Source organism: Penicillium macrosclerotiorum, assembly GCF_028827735.1.
Source record: "Penicillium macrosclerotiorum strain IBT 26536 chromosome Unknown utg000007l_segment0_segment0, whole genome shotgun sequence".
Classification (NCBI taxonomy): Eukaryota; Fungi; Ascomycota; class Eurotiomycetes; order Eurotiales; family Aspergillaceae; genus Penicillium; species Penicillium macrosclerotiorum.
Window position 1 is genome coordinate 780,269 of NW_026643086.1, and position 21,368 is coordinate 801,636.

The 21,368-nt window shown below is 46.2% G+C and overlaps 8 protein-coding genes across 8 annotated transcripts; 4 read left to right on the plus strand and 4 right to left on the minus strand.

Moving 5' to 3' along the window:
* Positions 1-1,654: 1,654 nt before the first annotated feature.
* N7462_007103 (histidine phosphatase family protein) lies at positions 1,655-3,375 on the minus strand (the record flags this gene model as incomplete). Its single annotated transcript, XM_057078821.1, has 3 exons — positions 1,655-2,978; positions 3,040-3,193; positions 3,249-3,375. The coding sequence occupies 3 exons, from the start codon at positions 3,373-3,375 to the stop codon at positions 1,655-1,657; spliced, it is 1,605 nt and encodes a 534-aa protein (XP_056931491.1).
* A 2,415-nt stretch (positions 3,376-5,790) lies between these two features.
* On the plus strand, positions 5,791-7,639 carry N7462_007104 (NAD(P)/FAD-dependent oxidoreductase; the record flags this gene model as incomplete). Its single annotated transcript, XM_057078822.1, has 8 exons — positions 5,791-5,824; positions 5,881-5,925; positions 5,987-6,087; positions 6,146-6,713; positions 6,770-7,017; positions 7,071-7,286; positions 7,346-7,438; positions 7,496-7,639. 8 exons carry the CDS (start codon positions 5,791-5,793, stop codon positions 7,637-7,639), a joined length of 1,449 nt encoding a protein of 482 aa, XP_056931492.1.
* Positions 7,640-8,228: 589 nt separating this feature from the next.
* On the plus strand, positions 8,229-10,067 carry N7462_007105 (putative allantoate permease of the major facilitator superfamily; the record flags this gene model as incomplete). Its single annotated transcript, XM_057078823.1, has 5 exons — positions 8,229-8,756; positions 8,812-9,221; positions 9,277-9,508; positions 9,570-9,751; positions 9,803-10,067. The coding sequence occupies 5 exons, from the start codon at positions 8,229-8,231 to the stop codon at positions 10,065-10,067; spliced, it is 1,617 nt and encodes a 538-aa protein (XP_056931493.1).
* Positions 10,068-10,188: 121 nt separating this feature from the next.
* Positions 10,189-12,439, minus strand: N7462_007106 (uncharacterized protein; the record flags this gene model as incomplete). The annotated part of the gene is made up of 7 exons (XM_057078824.1): positions 10,189-10,441; positions 10,493-10,797; positions 10,851-11,333; positions 11,386-11,613; positions 11,671-11,745; positions 11,796-12,091; positions 12,154-12,439. 7 exons carry the CDS (start codon positions 12,437-12,439, stop codon positions 10,189-10,191), a joined length of 1,926 nt encoding a protein of 641 aa, XP_056931494.1.
* Positions 12,440-13,414: 975 nt separating this feature from the next.
* On the plus strand, positions 13,415-15,511 carry N7462_007107 (flavin monoamine oxidase family protein; the record flags this gene model as incomplete). The annotated part of the gene is made up of 1 exon (XM_057078825.1): positions 13,415-15,511. One exon carries the CDS (start codon positions 13,415-13,417, stop codon positions 15,509-15,511), a length of 2,097 nt encoding a protein of 698 aa, XP_056931495.1.
* A 483-nt stretch (positions 15,512-15,994) lies between these two features.
* N7462_007108 (DUF2786 domain-containing protein) lies at positions 15,995-17,218 on the minus strand (the record flags this gene model as incomplete). Its single annotated transcript, XM_057078826.1, has 1 exon — positions 15,995-17,218. One exon carries the CDS (start codon positions 17,216-17,218, stop codon positions 15,995-15,997), a length of 1,224 nt encoding a protein of 407 aa, XP_056931496.1.
* Positions 17,219-18,071: 853 nt separating this feature from the next.
* On the minus strand, positions 18,072-19,258 carry N7462_007109 (TauD/TfdA dioxygenase family protein; the record flags this gene model as incomplete). Its single annotated transcript, XM_057078827.1, has 2 exons — positions 18,072-19,108; positions 19,156-19,258. 2 exons carry the CDS (start codon positions 19,256-19,258, stop codon positions 18,072-18,074), a joined length of 1,140 nt encoding a protein of 379 aa, XP_056931497.1.
* A 371-nt stretch (positions 19,259-19,629) lies between these two features.
* N7462_007110 (TauD/TfdA dioxygenase family protein) lies at positions 19,630-21,025 on the plus strand (the record flags this gene model as incomplete). The annotated part of the gene is made up of 4 exons (XM_057078828.1): positions 19,630-20,037; positions 20,089-20,302; positions 20,362-20,570; positions 20,639-21,025. The coding sequence occupies 4 exons, from the start codon at positions 19,630-19,632 to the stop codon at positions 21,023-21,025; spliced, it is 1,218 nt and encodes a 405-aa protein (XP_056931498.1).
* Positions 21,026-21,368: the final 343 nt, after the last annotated feature.

Below are 21,368 nucleotides of genomic sequence, written 5' to 3' on the forward strand. Positions count from 1 at the left end.
GCTAGCAAAACGCGAGAAGACTCCGGTGTTTGGGTCTGAGGCCAGTGGAGAATTATCGGCGATCGGAGGACAGACTTTGCCAAGCCCTACCTTGATTTGGTTGACCGCATTTAATTTCAGGACTATTAGAGTCATCAAAGTAACGTCGACTCAGGGCTCTCAATCTAATTTTTTGTTTCATGCTAACTGATGGCTGGCTTGAAAAGAAGATTCTATCCCTGGGAGAATAAATGACTGGTCATGCATGCCGAGTCCCTTGCAGTCGCACGGATAAATGACTAGGGCCTCCGCTCTACACTACAAAAGCCAAGGGTTTTCCAAGCATTCAGCAGGCCCTGGGGAGAGAACACGTAAATCTAATATCTATCCAAGCGAGCTGACTCTTCGACTTCAATGTGGTAACATGAGGTTCCATCGAAAATGAAGATTGCCGACAGCCCCGAATAAGAGTACGACAAGTGCGCCTTCCACCCCCTCCTTCGGACCTTGACTTGGCGCGACGATCCCCCTCCTTTCATTGGAAATCTCGGAGTTACCATTTCCTGACCTCCGTTGGGGTATACCATTTCAGGAGTCGGAGTTTTGCTTTGATATCTCCTCATGCCCATTCAGTAATTCCCCGCGTGGGATAGGACCTGCTTTGAATGCATTGCGGAGTGATCGTGTGCCCTGTGCTCTCTATTCGGAGGAGGGGTTAAACCGGCTTGCGCACAGGGAACAAGGCACGGGCTGGAGACGACAGAAGAAAGGACCCGGCCATAATTGCATTTTGAACAACTCTCGCGCCAAATTGAATATTGCTTGGAAATCTCAGAAACCAGCCCACTTGGCAACTTCTTGCAAACGGACACTTCAACTGACCTTTGCCAGAAAGACCATGTAATGAGTGCATAATTCTAGGTTTACTGTGTCTTCATTATAATTTATCTTGAATCCTTACATAAGCGACAGTTTGACTACACTGACAAGTAGTGCCGTTATAAAATCCCTGTAGCTACCAGAATAGGACCATCTAAATGAGATTATGTCTGGTGAAACATACCATAATATACCACAAACTCAACATGACAGGCCAGCGTGCCGCCCAATGGCAAGCCGTGTCACCTAGGGCAGCTACTAGAGCTTACCCTCCCCTATCCCTATACAGCAAAAACCTTGCTAAACAAGCTTTCTTAATCAAAGTTCTCCTCGAGCAGCGTTCAAGTAGCCCTAGAAACCCCACTAACGTGCACTAGATGAATCAACCAAAGTTGCCAACCAGAACTTGAAAGAGATGCGCTTCTAGATAAGGAACATCGGTTAATTCGCAATTTCAACCAAAAAAGCGACAAAAGAATACGCGATAAAAGTGGCAGGTTACGTTAGGTTAATAAAGTTTGATTTGGTTCAATTTGACCATAAATGTATTTTCCGGAGGGGCTTATAAGTAAAATAGAGATCATTTAACCAAGGGTTGAAGATTAAGACCACCTAAGCAAAGAGTTCCAATGTTCTAATTAAGAGCACTGGATTCACAATTAAACTACCTTCCGCATCGGTTATACAGAAAATGAAGTTTTCTATAATCTATTTTAATACATGCAATAATAATACATGTCTCCAATATATAGTCATCAGTTCTCTTATCGGCAAAGAGAACTCGAGAGGCACTTTTCTATGCAGGAACACCGTTTCTCACAGCGCCCCATGACTTCACGGTCCAGTTGCCAAAGCAAGCATACTGATATTCAGCATCGGAGAGACTCTTCTGCTGTATCTTGAGGAAGGTAGAAAGCTTGCACCAGCCGTCTTCACGATACTCACATTCCTCAAAGCTAGAATGCAGCGGAAGTGTGCGTTGGTTCAGGATGAAGTGGACATACTGTGTCTCACCGGTGCCGGCGATGTAATCCTTCTTGGAGATCTTGGAGGAGCGCTTCTTGGAGACCTCATGCGGTGCTTTGATGATTTCGATGTTCAAACGACCCGCAAAAGGAACAATTCTGCTAGTGTGAAATTGCTGATCCTTTGGTGGGCCAGTGAGCGGCAGGTAATCACGAAACTGGGTTAATCCGAAGGCCGTCAAAACAGAAACAATATTTGCGTCGTGTGTGAACTCGAAGTAGAGATTCTGATCTAATGGGAATGTGACAGGGTTTGTGTCCAGAGTCATATTGGCTCCAGTGGTGTTAGCAGGCACATCAAGATAGTGACCCTCAACACGAGCCAGGAACTCTTCCACCCAGGCAATGCCCTGGGCACGGCCCGTAGGGCTCTGAAAACCGGAATAGCCTGCGAATTCAATATCCATAAGATACGCAAAGTTCACCCAATCTTCATAGGTAAATAACTGGCAGAAGTCGCTATAACCAACACTGATAGTCTCATAGGGGCAGAGAGCTTGTGCATGGTAAGTATCGGTCACGGTCCAGTTATAACTTCCGGTCAAACGTCTCAGCTCAGCAGTTCGATCCTTCAGGTATTTCGCCATCCAAGTAGCAACGGGAACCTCGACAGTTTCCACCATTGTCTCAGCCTCCTTAGTACACGAAATGTCACCAGTGGTAGCTGGATCAATTGTCGCCAGGATATTGGCATGATTCCTCCATTCAAGGCCAAAGAATCCAGCAAGGAAGTTCTCACAGCTCTCCAGCATACGAGACTGCAAGGTTGTGCGGACAACTAACTTGGAAGAGCTGTTGTTGTAGAGATGACCGTAGTTATAGAAGTTCAAGATGCCGCTATCGAATAATTCCTGGCGACCCTTTGGCACAAGGATTTCCTTGCCTAGTTTATAGGACCAGTCATTCAAAAACTCGAGCTTGCCCTTGAAGACTCCTTTCTTTTTCACAATCCCTGCAGCCCACGAATCTAGGCCTTCGGAGGAAGAAGGGTACCTAGAACCATGGCGCTGAAGCATGTGCATATGCGTGATGTTGGACCCCAGAGGCAAAGGGTACTCCTCCACGCCGAATCCCTCTGATGGTGAGAAGTATGGACTATCGATTAATATATCGTTAGCTTTAGCTTAGAGTGAAGATTAGAAGAGAAAATATTTACCTCAAATCTCCCATTAGGTGGAAAATATTCCGTCCATTCGCACCCTGAATGGGCTCAGATGTTTCCAATGGAGCATTTGGTACATAAGTCGCCTCTCCGAACGGAGCAGGGTTGATCTCAGCAAGAAAAGGCGCAGCACCAGTGGCCGTAGTACCTAAGCTGATATCAGAAAAGACTCTCCATTTGAAGAAATGAGTGCCGACACTCACCTGCATAAAGATCCGGGGATGTCTGGAACCAATTGGGCTGGGTAGGGGTAGCTCTCTGGTGGATAGCACCTGCGTCCACGACAGAGGCCAAAGCCAAGGATATCGCAACTGACTTGAGCTTATCCATGGTCGTCCTATGCTTTTAATTGTACTTGCGCGCAAGCATATTGCGTGGCTACTGCCGCGACTCATCGGCTTCTTATATTCTGTCCTGAAGAAAGTCTTCCATTTTGACGTCGTATAGCAGAACACCCGATTGGCTCGCTATTATGTCGGCACTTGTAATACGACAAAAAGATATCCGGATTCTCGGATTATGATGGTCCGGGGATGAGGAGAAATAAGCTGCAATCACCGTCTTGCAGCTCGCCACGTGCAAGTCTGATAATCTTATCGTGACGCCTGGCGCGGGCGTGCCATATCGTTCGGCCACTCACCGCGCCCTGTTGCTGTAAGCGAGGGCCTAGCGGCCCCCACTGCCGCATGCCATCACCCCCAAGCATATGCAACTATACGAAGGGCTAGGATTGCCGGATGGAATGTTCTGCAAGAGTGGATAATTTAATAAAGCAGAAAAAAGGAGCATTAAAATGATAATTTGTAAATGCCTTGGATGCAGGTACAACGCTTGCAGAATAGCCATTGGTAGACATATCATCTGCCTTTGGACTGGTGAGTTTATAAGTGCCAGTCAACAAATACAATCCATGCATGCAGGGTTATCTGATCCAAAGAGCCGAAATTTGATATTCGGTACCCTTTTTTGAGAGATCTCTCGAAGGCTATCCCGTAGCCCATTGGCTTCCACCTCGGGAAGTAGGTCTTGTTGTCCACCGGTGGATCATCGACATCTACCACTTTCTGCCACATTAAACAAAAACGAGAGATAGATCATGCCACAGATTGACTTAAATGTCCATGCGTTCCGAGGGAAACCATGGCAGGGCTCAAGGTTCGGGTGCTGCCAGTGCGAGGACATCCAGCCGAAGCATTGCCGCGATCAAGTGTGATGTAGATGCAACAAACATGAAACCAAGCCAGACTCCGATGCCTTGGTCATTCAGTCTTTGACTCTCATTGATGTCATTGATCACAGTTCGAGCAATTTCAACACAGATGCTCGCACACTTTTTCTAAACTGCGATCTGCTCAGCCCTATGGCGGTTTCTTGAGATCGCAGGGGCATGACTCGGATAGAATTGGCCTCAAGAAAATAATATGACCACAGCAAATTATTAAAACCAGAGTGAGATAAAGGTCTTTTATCCTAGTGTTCATATTCACAGAGACAGTCATTGATTGCTGCATCATGCCACTTACCGAAGACGCAGTAAGGTCAGCAGAGCAGTAAAGACAGTATTACTAGAGACGGAAGTGCAAAATTTCAGGAAAGAAAGGCTGTCTTGCACTTGAATTAGCTTGTCATCAATTTGCCCTGGAATTATGCTTCGAAATCGTGTCAATGAAGACTGATTTAAATCATCCAAGGGGCTATCGGCTCTCTGCAAGTAAAATATGAAGCCTAAAATTGATCCAGTTCCCGAATCTTGGAGAAAATAAAGGAAGATGAATCATCAAAATATGCTTGAGCTAGGAAATTCTGGCATTGGCGTCATCGAGGCTTTCCAAGGGACGATGCGAGGCTCCTAATATGAAACAAATCCAAAGTCTGAAAGGCAAGAAAGCAGTAAAAGGGAATCAATTATTCCTGTCCAAGGATACAGAGCATCGCCGCAAGACGACCAGAGCCTGGGGGTAGCGGGTTCCGCGCTCCGGCAAAACAGCCTATCGGCACTTTCCCTGCACACTATCGTTACCAAAATAGCCTCACATTTCATATAGAGAGGAACACAATTTCCAAACTCTTTCTCTAAATATATCATCTGTTTCCTCTTTTGGAAGCCGCTCAATGTGATGTATAGTTATTTGGTTGGTGATTTATTAATCAGTCTCATCCGGTATGCCTGTCAGACTTGCCGCCGAGCGCTCTGGGTTCACTATTCAGAGTATTATGTCGAGCGGGAAAAGGCCGCCAACACGGCGAAGACCCACCTATTCTGCTGTGGTGCGGAATTGGACAGGCTGAGCGTCAATTTTCCAAGGGGATACTGCTGGTACGGATTTTGGATAGCGGACTTTTGGCGTTGAAAGCGCAAACCACCAATAAGAATGAATGAGTTGAAGGACAAGAAGAGACAGCGAGATCTTTATACGCTTGCTCTGTCATTTCGATTATATATCAAACAAAATCGATATCTTACGTGCTACGGTGTTTGCCTGAGCACATGTATCAAGATGCTGTCTGATATTTATTTGTTTTCAAATAGATTTAGGTATCCAGCTCGACCGGGAATTACGTTAAGCCGACTGGCGTGTTTAAGCGGCTATGTAATCAGATGTTCACGGATGCAAAGGTATGTGCGAGGTACCTTAGGAGCCAACACGCTCGGTCCCGCTGCGGGGAATTAGAGTACTATTTAAAGGCGCGGCGATGTCGTCAAACCATTTTTTGATTGCATCAGTTTCATCTAAGCAGCACAGAATGGTTGAACCAAAGTCAGTGGCGATTGTAGGAGGTATTTAGCTTTTCCCTTTTGATGTGTCCATGGGGACTGTTTCTGATCGTGTACAGCGGGCATTTTTGGCCTTTCCCTGGCGGTCGCCCTGCGCGACCGAGGTAAGTCTCCAGTCAATGGAGATAGTCGCATTAGTCTGTGATGAGGCTGATCCTGGCATAGGTCACCGAATTACCGTATTCGAGCGCTATAATTATGATCAGAACGAATACGATGCAAGCGATGACGATATACAAGCTGCATCAGTAGATCACAACAAGATCGTAAGGCCCCGAGGAGAATCAGGAGATGAGCAACATACATTGACAAGGAAATAAATAGTTTCGAGCGTCCTACGGGAAGGAACTGCATTATCAGCGCCTTGCCATGGAAGCGCGAAAGTTCTGGGTCTCGGAGGACGAAAAACGCGGTTTTTCGCAACAGGCCCCTGCGCCCGGGGAAAAGAGACTCTTTGTCAACAGCGGAATGCTACGGGTGCAGCCAACGGATCAACTTGGAGCATTGGAAAAAGAGACACTCGCAAATATGGAGCGTGATGGTTTTCGAGATACACAATTTGTGAAAAGCAACGTTGCGGATCAAGGACGGGCAGACCGTTTGGGATGGAAGGACAAACTGCTTGATTTCGCGATTCCAGATGTCACACCTGCTAGCTCATATGAAGCTGTACTTGACTCGACAGCTGGTTTTGTGAGGTGCAGTAATGCTTGCGCTCACTACCAGAAAGTTGCAGTTTCGCAGGGTGTCCAGTTTCACTTTGGCCCGGAGAAGGGCGCCGTAGAATCGCTAGTAAAAGAGCACAGTGCTACTGAGCCGGATAAAGTCAAGGTACTCGGGCTGAAGACTAGCGATGGCATTTACCACAAAGCCGATATTGTTGTGGTTGCTGGTAAGCATCACTCGGGTTCTAAAGTTCTTCCATCTGCTCTGACTGTGACTGAATAGCTGGGTCGTTCTCTACTCAAGTACTCCCTAACCTGAGCTACCACCTGGAGTCCTCCGCTGGGAGCCTAGCCACATTCAAAATTGACCCTAGTGATAAGCACCTCTGGGACAAGTACTCCCCCGAAAAGTTCCCAGTTTTGACGTGGAAAAGTACCCCTCGAGATCCGACCGGCAAAGACACCGGTAGCATCTATGTCCTGCCTCGCACCCCTGAAGGCCTTGTCAAAATCGGATATCGGGGACTTAAGGTGAGCGGTCCCTGATTTCTAATGATCGGTAGTGATTGACCACTTCTACTCAGTTCACAAATTTTAGACCTGCACCCGATGGCACCCCTTTCACTCAAGATCGCCAGTGGTCGGTGCCACTGCCACCAAAGGAAAGCCTTTCACTACAAGAACAAGCTGTTTATTCCATTAGACAGTTTGTATCTATTTTCCTTCCAGAGTTTGACACCGTTCCATTCTACTCTACCAAACTCTGCTGGTATACGGATTCCTTGGACAATTCCTTCGTGGTAAGCACTAAAATTATCCATTCTAAGCGTAATTTGTTGTCTCTAATAACGTACAATAGATCGACTATGTCCCCGATTTTGCGGAAAATTCCGTCTTTGTCTGCACAGGGGGCAGTGGCCATGGAGCCAAATTTCTGCCTATTCTTGGACAAGTAGGTCAACAATAAGAAAAGATCGGCGTTGAATTACACTAATACCGTTGACTAAAGCATGCTGCTGATATTCTTGAGCATGCCGACCAGAGTACGTCTTACATGCGCCTGTTCTGGCGATGGCGGCCCGATGCACCCCGAAGGAATGGCCTCGAGGAAGGACCCCATGGGCCACGAAATATAGCAAAGCCTGCTTCCTAGACGCTATGATCAGTCGAGCCAAAGAGAATGAAATTGATTGGAACAGCTGAACGCAATGTTATATTTGAGATTTGAAGGAAATGTATCCGTGATAGAGAACGACTTGGGTATGTTTGAGTCTTGTGGCGAGATAGAATTATCCCAATCCGACAACATCTTTCCATCCAGCTTAGAAGGTACTCGGCCTCGCACCCCCCGGTCCTCTAGATCTTAGAGTTAATGAGGTGATCGACCTTCAATGCTCTCCAACGCAACATGAAATTCTTGGCATCACAAGGCCAAGAACGGGCGAGGTGGCAGCGAGATCTTGGCGGCAGATTCTTTTTCTACCAAGGTAGACCGCGCAGGGCTTTTAATTTCAGGACAGGAAAAGGTTGGCCGAGATTTATGGCCGAAAGGAAAAGCCAAGCGCATCGCGCGGCCCAAAATCCAAGATTTTCGGCGACCCCTGGGAACCCCGTGAGCACTGCGCTATGATTCTCGGAAATGCCCGAGAGTTGCTGGTCGGTATGAAGGTATATATTGATCATTTTGCGTGGCCTTAATGCATATCTTAGATATAATTTTTCATCTCGGTACTATACACATCATGTCAGAGAAGCACGGCGAGATTTCAAACGCTGCTCAACTTCCCTCCGGAGAGGAAAGCCAGGAGCAGACGAAAGAGCCAAGTCGCGAGCCTTCTCATCAGCGAAAGGTCATCGATCAGAGAGAGACTGATGACACGGCCTATTTCTACAACAAATATAGAGATCAGGTCAGACCATTGACACCTGAGCTAGAAGGCAAGCTAGTTCGTAAGAACTTCTGGTGTCTTCTCATTCAGACGTGGTGGATTTCGTTCCTCATCCACTTGGACAAGTCGACCCTTTCATCTGCTAGCACGATGGGAATCTTTGATGACGTTCAGATGACTAAGAATGAATACAATCAACTATTCATGCTATTCTACGCTGGCTACCTCGTTGCTCTCTGGCCCGGCGCTTGGATATCGCAGCGAGTAGGCCACAAGTATTTTATCACAGGCTCTCTATTTCTCTGGGCGTTGCTACTCGGTGTTCATCCCGCTGTTAAGACTGGCAAGCAAATGATGGCAGTCCGTTTTCTCCTGGGAATGGTACGTTTTCTATGGAAAAGTATCATGAAATGAATCATGTCTGACAATATTGAAGACAGAATCACAAATTGTCCCATCCACTGCCGTTCTCCACCAAGCATTCTTTCCACCCAAGAAGAGTCCCTGGGTTCAGTTACTGTGGTGGGCATTTGGCAGCATGGCCAACGTTCTCTTGACCATGATATCCTACAAGCTCATCGTTGATGACAATAATGGTTCTCTAGCCGGCGGCATTTCTTCGTGGAAATGGCTTCACATTGTCTGTACTGTCCTTACATTTGTCATTTTTGTGCCACTTTTGATTTTCCTTCCGAATTCCCCACTAGATGCCAAGTGGCTTTCAATTGAGGAAAAGATCCATACCATAGAGATCATTCGTGACACGCACGCTGGCGTTTCAAATTCGACTTTCAAATGGTCTCAGTTCCGAGAATCTTTCACCGATTTGAAGAGTTGGCTTTTCATGTAAGGGAACACATTCTTTCTTTTATCCTTGAGGTATTACTAAAAATTGGTTTAGCTTTCACATGTTCATCAACGAGCTTCCAAACAATACTTCGCAGCAACTACCCCTCATCATCGTCGGTTTCGGCTTCACCCCAGCAGAAAGTGCCTTATTCAATATTATCAAGCCACTTTGGGGTTTCATTCTTGTAATTGCATCTGCGGCGTTGTTATATGGAACTCGTTTGGGGACTGGCTACACGTGTGCAATCTCCTATATTCCATGTTTTATCGGTGGCATAATTGAGGTGAGTCAGGCACCGGTCACAAAAAGCATGATATTCCATTGACATGGTATTCTCCCAATAGCTGGCGGCGCCCTGGTCAAACAAAGTTGCTCTGGTAGTGGGCACTCAGATCTCGACATTTAAGCCATCGTATTTACTGGGTCTAAACTGGGCAGGAACTACAACCACAGGTCACACCAAGAAGCTCACCTTGATGACCTCATGCATTGTCGCTGCCTCTGTCGCGAACATGATTTCTCCTGAGTCAGTAAAACTTACTTATGGCTTCATGCAAAATTACTGACCGTGAGACAGATTTTGGGAATCCAAATACCAGCCTCGATATGTCTTACCGTGGGCTTTCATGACCGCATTTTGGCTTCTATCTCCCATAATGTGTCTCATCATTCGCTTTTATCTCCAACGCGAGAACCGCTGTCGACAGCAGCTTCTGGTAAACAATGACTCTGACTCTGACAAAGAAGAAGTAATCGAGGTTGGCAGTGAAGTTGTCAAAATCACTGATCATGATTGCGACGGTACCGATAGACAGAACCTGAAGTTCATTTATCCACTTTAGCTAATGGAGATGCTACGGGACATGGTGGGTTGGCACGTCCTACTGAGCGCTCGGCGTGGTTCTACTTAGCCGTGTTATGGCAGTGAGGAATTGAGATAAATAAATAAAGACCATTAATAAATCAAGGGTACATCTTTGGACCTGTGCTGACTGGCTTGAGAATTCCCTTGTTTTGTAAGTCAAGAATGAGATTGGCCAGCATTAAATCACATCCACGTGCTGCGACAAAACTCATGGTGACTGGCATATGTTCTATCTTCAGAGAAACAGTTGAGTTGTAGGGAATCTCTCCGACGGGAACCACAACGTCCGGGACGTCGGCCATGTTCGATATGCGTCCGTCTTTGAACCCCATAGGTGGCGCCGTAGGTGCACTGCAAAGATTAGTCATTATCTCGAGTTCAGACTGTGCACCTGTGACATACTCAAAGTAGACGTTTCGATATTGTGTTTCACCTTTGCTATACGGGTAAAGGTAAATGCCTTCAGAGCAAGTTTTCGGGTTAGCCTTCCCATATCCCTCAGTTTCCCACCATTCTCTAAAAATGGTCTTATTTTTCAGTGCCAAATTATAAGCATGATCCCCTCCATTATCTTGACCCCATTGCCAACGTTTCAGAGGACCGGGGTTGACGAATGGTCGACGACCTTCATTTCTGGCGGCATAGTCTGCATAGAATGGCAAGGTCAACGAGCGATATTGCCCAACAGAAGTGAGAATAGCATATGTCTTGGGCAAGAATTAGCAGTTGGCGCATGAAACATGCTATCAAGTTTCATTACCTCGTTTAGTAAATCCGTCACGTTGCTGGGCGTATCTTTAGGATGCGTGTTCATCCAATGACGAGAGATGTCCACGTGCTCTCGCTTGGTGCCAATGAATCTCTCTACTTTTTGGACGAAACCGTCTAACAAAGCTCCAGCAAGTGTATTGATCTCGGGAAATGAAGAGTTCTGATAGTATATCCGCGCTGGGTATCTTTTGTAATCGGTGAAGTTTGGATACCATGCATGTATTGTCGAAGACCATATTTCAGCATTACGTGCAAAAACTCCAGCCGTGTCCAAATCGTGGCAAAGAGGGAGAACATTGTCGAGATCAATTGCGCCAGTCGAGGGTCGATTAGCGAAGACGCCTTGCATGCCACCCGGGCTTCTCATAGACCCGCCAGTATCACTTCCAATGGCAATGTCTAGCCAGTCGTACGAGGCGATACCAGCGCCCGGCCCCGACGAAGATCCCCCAGGAGCTTGATAGCCATCGCCCTCGAAAGATTTCAGCCTACATTCTTGCACATCTTTGTTTGAGTTTACGTACCCTAGGATTGAAAGGGCAGTGAAAATCGACCCAGTCAGCAGTAGGGTTGTCACCGTTGGCAAACTGAACTGTTCCCATTTTGCCAACAACTACAACACCTGCATCAATTAAACGCTGAACAGCAGTCCCAGTGGTGTTCTTTGCTGGATAAAGGTCATAGAAAGCACGATTTCCGCCGCTAGTCCTAATACCTTTCAAATCGAAGATGTCTTTTACGCCACATCGCAGCTGTTTCAATATTAGCAAGTCAAATATGCTTGTAAATCTCAGAATAACTTAAAATACCCCAGCTAGCGGCTTATCAGCAGTAGGTGTATTGTACAGCCTGGATGGCACGGCAACACTTTTGGACATGGAACCCTGGGTGATAGTTAGCGGTATTCACATGAAAGCAGGCGGGCCGCAGATACTTCTGTCACTGTCGGTAAGGGCATGAAAGTGCCTCTCTCATCACTGATTACTGCTTCGGTGAAAGCCAACTGATGGTCCGAATACAGTCGATACGCCTTGAAAATGTAACCGGTTCTAGGGGAAATAAAGTAGGGTCCATTTGGCAGATTCTCAACGAGATCGGCTTTAATGAAATGCTTCCGAGGGTGGTATTTGGAAGAAGCAAATGTCAACTTGCTGCGGGCACTCTCGGAATGCAGGTGAAATGCTGAATCAATTGATCCCTGACCATACCCATCATATTCCAGAAAGAGAACTAAATGATGAAATGAACTGAGTATTTAGACGGGTATTGATAAAGAGCCAAATCAGATGTACCTTCGAGAAAATCTGGACCAAATACATCGTCTGAGGTCTTAAATTTGGCGATACTTTCTTCAAGATCATCAGAAGTGAAAGTTGTTGCATTCGAGCGAATGACAGTCAGGGGAACAAGGTCTGCATTGGTCCAATTCCAATTTATTGTCACCGAGATAGACAACTTCGATACAGCAACGCCTCCGACGTAGTAATTAATGCCATTTAGTGTGGTCAACTTCCCATTGTCAAGCAAAGCAGCGGTGGTCGCGATAAGGCAGGATAAAAAGTATACTGACGCAAACATTTTCTGGGAGACTTGTGCGAGGGGTGCTAAAAGTATGCCGTATTCGATTCCACTGAGTAAGAAATGCACCTTGTCTTAAAGATATGCACAAGACCCCTCCTAGTATAATAATCCTTACAAGCTCCAACTCTTCTAGCACTTCTGACCCCAAGGTAGCAATGGTCTCTACATTGGAGAAAGCAGGCCAAGACATCAGTATTAGTCTCTTGCCCAGGCACTTGGCATTATGGATCCTTGTAAAGAGATCGGCGAAGCTAGCTAGGCGATTTTTCTCGGCGACAACAGAGAGAACTGTGTGGCATGGCTCCAACAAGAAGTGCGGTTGTTGCCGACTGTGATACACCGAAAAGGGAAGGCCATCTGTCAAGTTTTTGTTCGATCAGAGTTACAGCCATATGCCCCTGATGTGTACAAGGGTTTGACGTGGAGTCGGGCGGACGAAGTTGTGTGAAAATGGCTCAATTGCGCTCCAATGAGGAACTTGGTGGGTTTGAACGTTTGGTACCCGCAAAGGCTCTCGACGATGATAGTACCTAACACAGGACTTGTGCTTGAGACAGAGATGAGATGCTTAGTTCGTTCAACCACGTCATTTTATTTTCCCATAAGGTCCCTTGGAATGGCGACATAATATCAGCTCCTTCAGGCAAGACCATACATGGAGCGTGTTTCTCAAGCTAGGCTGGCCGGACAGTGAACAAACAGTAGGCCTGTCTTGGCTGCTCACAGGGTACTCTCCATCTGCAGAGGAGATACAGATCATCCAAAGCAAGTACTCTGAAGGTGCATGTACGTAATGAAAAAAGGCTTTGAATGATGGGGTTACGAACGGAAACCGCGCGTGGGTCGCGCAGATAAATGCTTGGCGTCTTGAGGGGTCCCCAAAGTATGAACATCGCCGCCGAGCAGTCTCGTTCTTATATGACAGGAGATGCCTGACTTCTGTTGACAATTGTCTGGATCATAATAGCTGAAATGAGCTGCAAAATACTGCTGACAGCTGCGGCTCTCCTGTCGAGCCAGGTCCAAGCTGTGCCAGGCCATGCGCCGACGCCGCTTGTACAAGTGACTATTTCGGATGTGGTTCACCCGGGTGAGCTGGCGAATGTCTATTTGAATTGGCAGGGTAGAGCTCCCAGCGTGCTCAGGGCTGTATATGCTTCATGTTTGGATCAAAATGGGTCAAGTCCGGAGGCGGTCATCGGACAATACACCATTAGGGACCAACCTCCTCATCGCCTGGCATGGGCAGTGCCCGCCAATGTGCAAACAGAGAACTGTATTATTGTATACGGTGGCAAGCCAAAAGGCCAAATCGAGCAAGTTATTGGCAAAAGCAAGCCCGTCCATTTGCAGCAAAAAGTCCAAAAAAGATCCGCTGCTGGAATTGAAAATCCGCTCTTGCAGAATTTCGATGCTCTGGGAACTTGGTTCGATGGAGTTGCGTCTATCAAGCAGAAAACGGACCAATCCGGCGGCGTTACGTCTACGTCTTCGTCCAAGAACACCTCCATCGCAATTGTTGGTGGTGGAATCTCCGGTCTCGCAACCGCGCTCATGCTTGACAGCGTCGGGATTCATAATTGGGAGATCATCGAAGCGAGTGATCGTGTTGGAGGACGATTCCGGACAAAATATATGGCTGACACCCAAGAATGGGCCGAAATGGGTCCCATGAGAATTCCACACTCTGTCACATACAAAGAGGACAATGAGACGCTCTTGTACACCGACCATCAACTGACTTTCCAGGTAGCCGAAATCCTCAACAACATGAACGGCAATGATCCTCGATGGAAGGTGGACTTCATCCCCTGGGTTCAGCATCACCCGAATGAGCTGATTGCTCAAGGCACCCGTCGACATCCTGACGGCCGCATTCCTACTCGCGGTGAGATCGAGGCGGATCCAAGCTTAAATGACCCACCCGTCATGACGAGTGCCAAATACGAGAGCACTCAACGGCAGATGGACAATATTTTGAAAAATGTGACTACCCTCAAATCCATTCAGAGGGATGTTTGGCAAGCTCATAAGATCGCCATGGATGAAGGCTTGGATGATTGGAGCGAACAGGCCATGATGCGTCATGTCTTCAAGGCTAGCGAGAATGTCACGGACCAAATCTGGACTGATTCCGACTATGACGTATTCTGGGATGAGCTCCATCACAATTCAAATCTCGGCCTGGATGGTAGCAGCGACTCTCTGGGTGAAACTCACTGGTTATGTATCGATGGAGGCTTCAATCGACTGTCTGATGCTTTCCTCCCTCATATCAAGGACAGACTCATTCTCAATCGACAAATCCGGAAACTTGAATCAATCCAAGACCGAACAGGCGGCACTCGCACTCGTCTTTCATGGTATCCAAGTGTGACAAACCGGACCTTCGAGTCGAAAGAATACGACTATATAATCATGGCAGTTCCATTCACAATGACTCGCTTCATGGATCTGCCTACCTTCTCCTCGGTATTGGGGCGTGCAATTAGCGAAGCTGGTCTTCGCTTCAAATCCGCCTGTAAGGTAGCTTTACTATTCTCCGAGCGCTTCTGGGAGAAAGGTGAGCGACCGATATTCGGCGGATACTCAAAGCCGCCCAGTGATCCTGTTGGCGCGCTCTACTATCCAGTGTATGGTTTCAATGAGTCACGCCCTGGTCTGATTATGCACTACCGTGGAGGGGACTGGAGCGATCGCTTCGTCAGCTTCTCAGATGAGGAACATGTTCAGACGGTTCTCGACTCAATTATTTCACTGCATGGACAACAAGCGAGGGATCTTTATACCGGTGATTATGAGCGTCTCTGTTGGCTTCAAGATGAGCACACTGCCACTGCTTGGTGCAGGCCCGATATCGAACAGCATAAGCTCTATATCCCAGCATACCACAAGACAGAGCATAACACAATATTTATTGGAGAGCATACTGCCCCAACTCATGCTTGGGTGAGCTCATCGCTGCATTCGTCTGTCCGTGGATCAGTTCAATTGCTTTTAGAACTGGGATTGGTGGATGAAGCCAAGGAGCTAAACAAACGGTGGATGGGCCGGTGGATTAAGCTCTGAGACAGTTGGAGGTCCATGTTTATATATTGAGAACAAAGAGGTTCCATTACCATATCGATGATCTAGTATTGCATTCTACTGCATTGATACAGATAGGCTCAATTTCTTTTTCAAGGACACACCCTTCATTCAACCCTTGAATAAGCTATCAAAGAGTCTCCGAGACTGTGCTGCTCCTTGAACATTGTTGATCTTCCATAAATGACCGGCTTTGGTGCTGTATGCTCTCACTGAGCCCGAATTTTCCCAGACATGAACGCGTCTCCTTCATTAGCAACGGCCCGAATAAGTGGGAGTTGCCTGAATGCGCAGCTTTACTGAGCTAGTAAAATAGCCTCACATCTCAAATAGAGTCAAATTTAACTTGTAGTATAATGGCTCATCATTAGACAATGAGAGGGATGAACGATGAATTAAAATTATCACTAAATTGAAAGACATGAAGTGTAATATGATGTTACAACTCGCACGAGCAGATAATCCTTAGCCTTGTGCCTGCCGACTAATCTCGATCTTTGAGCTGTCCTTCTGGCCCTGACGATAGGCATCGAAATCTCGAATAGTAGACTGTCGGCTTTTACGGTGGGTTAACTTGATTTTATTTTCTTTCAAATAATCGTCCGCCACTTGTTCTGCTGTGGCGCGGAACTGGACAAGCTGGGCACCAGATTCCCATGGGGATGCTGGTGGTATGGACTCGGTTTCGGACTTTATTTTGATACTTGTCTCTGAACTCCTGTCAAAGGCAGGTATGTCGGTTGGAGGTAGTGGCTCTGTGGGTTCTCGTTTCACAAACCTGTTGATGCTTTCATTCACATCGTCACAGAGGTCGATAATCTCCATGTCGTCCGCGTTGAAGTCGGCCATGGTACCAAAGTCTTCAGCATCATCAGTCTCATTATCGAAATCGGAATCGACCTCGGCTTTGAGGTCTGCTGGGTCGAGACATTTGTAGTCAGGGTTTGATAAAGTATCAAGGTCTGTAGAAGGCGCGGGTAGAAGCCGTAACCTCTCAAACTCTCGTCGGCGATTCTCTGCTTCTTCGCGCTCTCGACAAGCTAAAAATTCCAGTTCCTTGCGCTGTACTTGATCCAGCTCTCTTTTTCTCTCGCGATTGGCCATCGCAGCAATTCCGTCGGCAACACCGAGACGGTAACTGAATGTCGGTGTGCCACCTTTGTAGACACACGCCCAGTCCAGAATTTGATTGTGCGCCATCTCAAAAGACATCGCCGCGGCAACAGTGTTGCTGGCAATCCCGAAGAAGCTCCATTCTACAGACTCGCGGCGGTGAGTCGAAAAACTCTTACAATCAAAGAAGGTGCACATTGCGAGTGCTAACTTGCTGGCAAAGGCTTCCATCATAATTCTTTTTCCTGAGCCATCGGTCTTCGTAATAAGGACCTTGCTGCATCCGCCGAAGTGTGCCTTGCTGTTGCTTTGGTCGCTGGCCAGGAGATCCGCTTGAGTCACGTTGTGCTGGCTCATGAGCTTCTGGGAGATGAAAAGGGCGGCTTTCGCTTCTGACTCAGATGAGTTGGCGTGATGGGCGCGATCAAGGCATTTCTGAATCCTTTCCAGGATCTTTCTGTCAACATTAGACACATTCTGGGGTTGGCCTTGGTCCGCAGTTTTAATCACGGTCGCTTTCTGTCTAGGTTTCCTGTTGGATCCTTTTCGTGAGGCTTGGCTGGGAATGGGAGGCATTCTAGATAGAGGACTTTTGGCGAAGAAAACGAAAAGATCCAATAATGAAGGACAAATTGTGGAGAAGAAGATGAAGATGATGGGGATGATGACGAAGAAAAAAAAAAGAAGTGACTGAAATCTTTATCCTCTCTCTTTTCACTTTTGTACTTTTGATAATGAATCAAACACAATGGATATTTTCATGGCTGCGGCGTTTACCTGAGCATCACATGCATACAGACGCAGTGTGATAATTATCTTGTCCGATGATTGGATCATATTCGAGGCCCCTGTCTGGGGCGTTAGACATGTCCTAAGCTATTAAATTTTATGACAAGGATTATGCGAGATTTTTCTCGTCGCTCAACCCCTTATTTGAAAACATTATACGCTAAAAAGAAAAATAGAGTTGGCTCCAGTCCCATCTAAAATCACCAGGGCGAAATTTTACATAATTTCTTTCTCTTATCAAGATTTGACATAGCTGGACAGGGATTCTCGAAATTGCTTTGAGCAATACACACACAATCACTATTTTGTGGCTCTAGCTGGCTCTAGCGCTAGGGCGCTTAATCGTAAATTGATCATTGAGTAGGCTGAATTTAATGAAGGCGTAACATAAGATGCGCCTTTTATGGTGTTGTACCTTGAGATACAATACTCAAGCCTACAATTATATTATTTTGATAGTAGGTATTTACTGCCAGAGTTCAAAATTGCCGGGATCTCACACCTACCACTACAGTCAGCTGAATTCTCACCATCTGATAGTCGTGGGTTTACTTCCCTCGCAAGGAATCCGTGTAATTAATGAGAGATGGATCTTTTCAGCTCATTGGAAGGACGAAGGGAGAAATAAAACTCTGTTAGGCTAAAACTGAGGAATTGGTACATTATCCATAGGACCCAATGGAGGGCGGCTGCCTGCCATATTGCATTGCCTGAACAATCTTACTTCGAGGCCATCCTTAAAGGAGCCCACAATGGAATGCATGACTCCATGATTGTTGAACAATACTAGATCTCCTTCTTCCCAGTCATGTGTATAAATATATTGGGGATCAATTGCTCGTCTCTGCAATCGATAAAGCCTTTCTCGAATTTCCGACAGATTTTCCATAACATGTCCGTTTTCAAGGTGGATCTTTCGTACACAGGTAGGATAGACCATCATTGCTAGCTTTCCGGTGATTGGATTCTTCCATGCCATGGGGTAGATCTTGATCTTATTTTCTTCAAAAGCTGGAATTTCGTCTTCTTTCAACTCCAGCCCCTCAGAAACAACTCCCAATCCGTTGGAACGAGATTTCGCCTTGCTCATCCAGATATAAGGGTGAGGTGCGTACTCGACTTTGCTGGTACGAACAAAATGCTTTTCTTCATCAGAAAGCAACTCATAAAGACGATAGCCACTGAAAAATGCCGTTGTTCCGAGGGGAACATCTAGCATGGTATCGGTGCCATCGTCATAACGACAAATTTGACGTCTCCCTTTGGGGACTTGCACAGCCAGCAAAGAAGTGACAAGTGGAGGATCAAGATCATACATGGCCGAATCAATGTGCCACCGATAAAAGTGCGTGAATTCTTCATCCTCTTCTGGCAATATTGGTTCCTTGTGGAATGCTTTGTGATGTGGATGTCTCAACTGAAGATTCTTGAGTCCTTCATATTCCCGTACAAAGCCGTGGCCAATGACCTGAACTTGTGGCTGATGAGGAATAGTTGTCAAGTCACGATGTAAGACGCTTCGTTTGTCGATCGATTTTCCGTGGCTGTAGACGCCCGCGGATGGATCGAATCGACGCGTTAGCTCGTACTGTGCCTGTGGAGAAAGGCTGAGCTGGTTCTTGATGACAACAACTTGGTTTTCATATAACGCCCGGCGAAGAAATTCAAAATCAATTTCTTGGGCTTGTCAGAATTGTAATCAATACCTGTGAATGAATACTGACCGCTCATTCCCTTGATCTCTAGCCCGTGGAGCTCGATCCCAAAGTCCACTCTAGACCCGTTTGATTTGCTGATTGGCTTGCAACACATAGTGACTGTACTCATTTTGAGAAAGATTTTAGTTGGGAAAAGGAAAAAATAGCCAATGATTCATATTTGGGCTAAGAGAAGATCTATTTCAGGTTATATATGATCAAAGGGTCATAATCCTCGCCGTCAAAGGGTAGAAGATGCGGGCCACTTCATTCAAGTGACCCTTATGAGATTAAGAGAATCAATTAGATATCGTATCTACCGACGCGTAATCATTCAGTTCTAAAGATATTAGATCAATTATTGCGGGTAAGCTCACTAGCCCGCCCGCCTCACCAAGTACGCGTTCTATGTATAAATTAATTAAATTCACCTAGATTCGCAAGAACAATTACCCCAAGGCTTTCAAATTAACTGTCCTGACTTCGGTTCTTTTCCTCAAAATGCCCGAACCAAAAAATATAACCTTCAACCTCCTCCCCGAGGAAACAAGACAGAATTCTGCTATCGGAGCTGAAATCCAGCTACCGACAGGAATGTCCATTCTGGACCTGGCGCAGTTGACAGAAACAGATAAAAAGAATCTTCGAAAAGCTTTATTTGAGAATCAAGTTGTTGTTATTCGAAAGCAAAAGGGCATTGATCCGACCATTCTTCCCAAACTCGCGAAAATTTTTGACCCACATACAACAGACATTCATTCCGCCGGCGAGAAAGCTGTAAGCGACCCAAAAAACATCCTGTCTGCATACAAAGCAGGTAGAATTCCCAATGCTCCTCAAGTTGGGATCATAGGCTCGGGAAAATTCTATGATTACGAGGGGCTCGACGAACTTGAAGTGGTTCATCTAGTGAGAACTTCAGTCCCATCTCATCTGATATCCAATACTCATTGGTTATAGGACCATACTCTTTTTCATGAAGCTCCTCTTGACCAAGATGCCTTGGACAAAGGTTATACCCGCCCATATCGATGGCATATGGACACCCCGTTCTATGAGCGAATGCCGGGTGAGGTGACAATTCTACACTCGATTCACATCCCCAAAATACCAGATCAACGGATTAGATTTCCCGATGGAAAAGAAAAGCAAATAGCTGCCGGTGCCACTGCGTGTTAGTAAAACATCTCATCTTGCTGTTTTCAATTTTTCTTTAACAAAAACGGACCTCAGTCTTTTCCGGTGCTCGTGCTTTTGAACTTCTTACAGCAGAAGAAAAAGAATTCGCTCTCAACACCACAGTCACATATGCACCCCAAGCTTATGAATATATACGTCACTGCAAGGCTTCAGACGACGGCCTGACCATTCCACGATTTGGACGTGAGCTGCCAAACGAAGAATTATCTGAGTGGAGCTGGGACAAAGTAGGAGAGCATCCTGTGAGTTTGAGATATGTTGACAATTGTATTATGTGAGACTCTCCGACCACTAATTCACGATTACCTAGATGGTCTGGAAAAATCCCCTCAACCCGGATCGGCCATTTCTCCAGGTCCATGGCTGTTGTGTCTATAAACTCACTACGCGTGATCCAACAACTGGAAACATCACGGTCATGGAAAATGTCGAGAAAGTCAGGGAAGTGATCTACAATATGCAAAAAAAGATTTATGCCGCTGAAAATATCTATGCTCATCGATGGGAAGAGGGTGATCTGGTAATTTTTCACAATCGTGGAGTGATGCATAGTATCACCGGTCAACTGTCCAAGCATAGGGAAGATGAGGACAAGAGAAGACTTCTCTGGCAGTGCACAATGACAAGTAGAGCACCTCCAAAAGCATTCCGACCGTACGATGGGATCAATGAAACAGGATATGTTCGAGTCCAGTAAGACTTCAATGAAATGCTTGGATGACAAATATTCCCTGAAATGCGGAAAAGTGCCTCGATATTTAATATACATTTTGGCGCGAGTGACTAGTACTCTAAATGCATTGAATCTTGAATTTCTCGATTTATTCGTACTGAGAATAAATACGGTTGGATTTCCGATTCCGCTTAAGTATGCACTTACCTGGGAACCCATAATAGGGATGCTACTAGCCAAGAGTACCGAAACTCTGTACCACCAGCAGAGCAAATGTCTCTATGCACTTACCTGGGAACCCATAATAGGGATGCTACTAGCCAAGAGTACCGAAACTCTGTACCACCAGCAGAGCAAATGTCTCCCT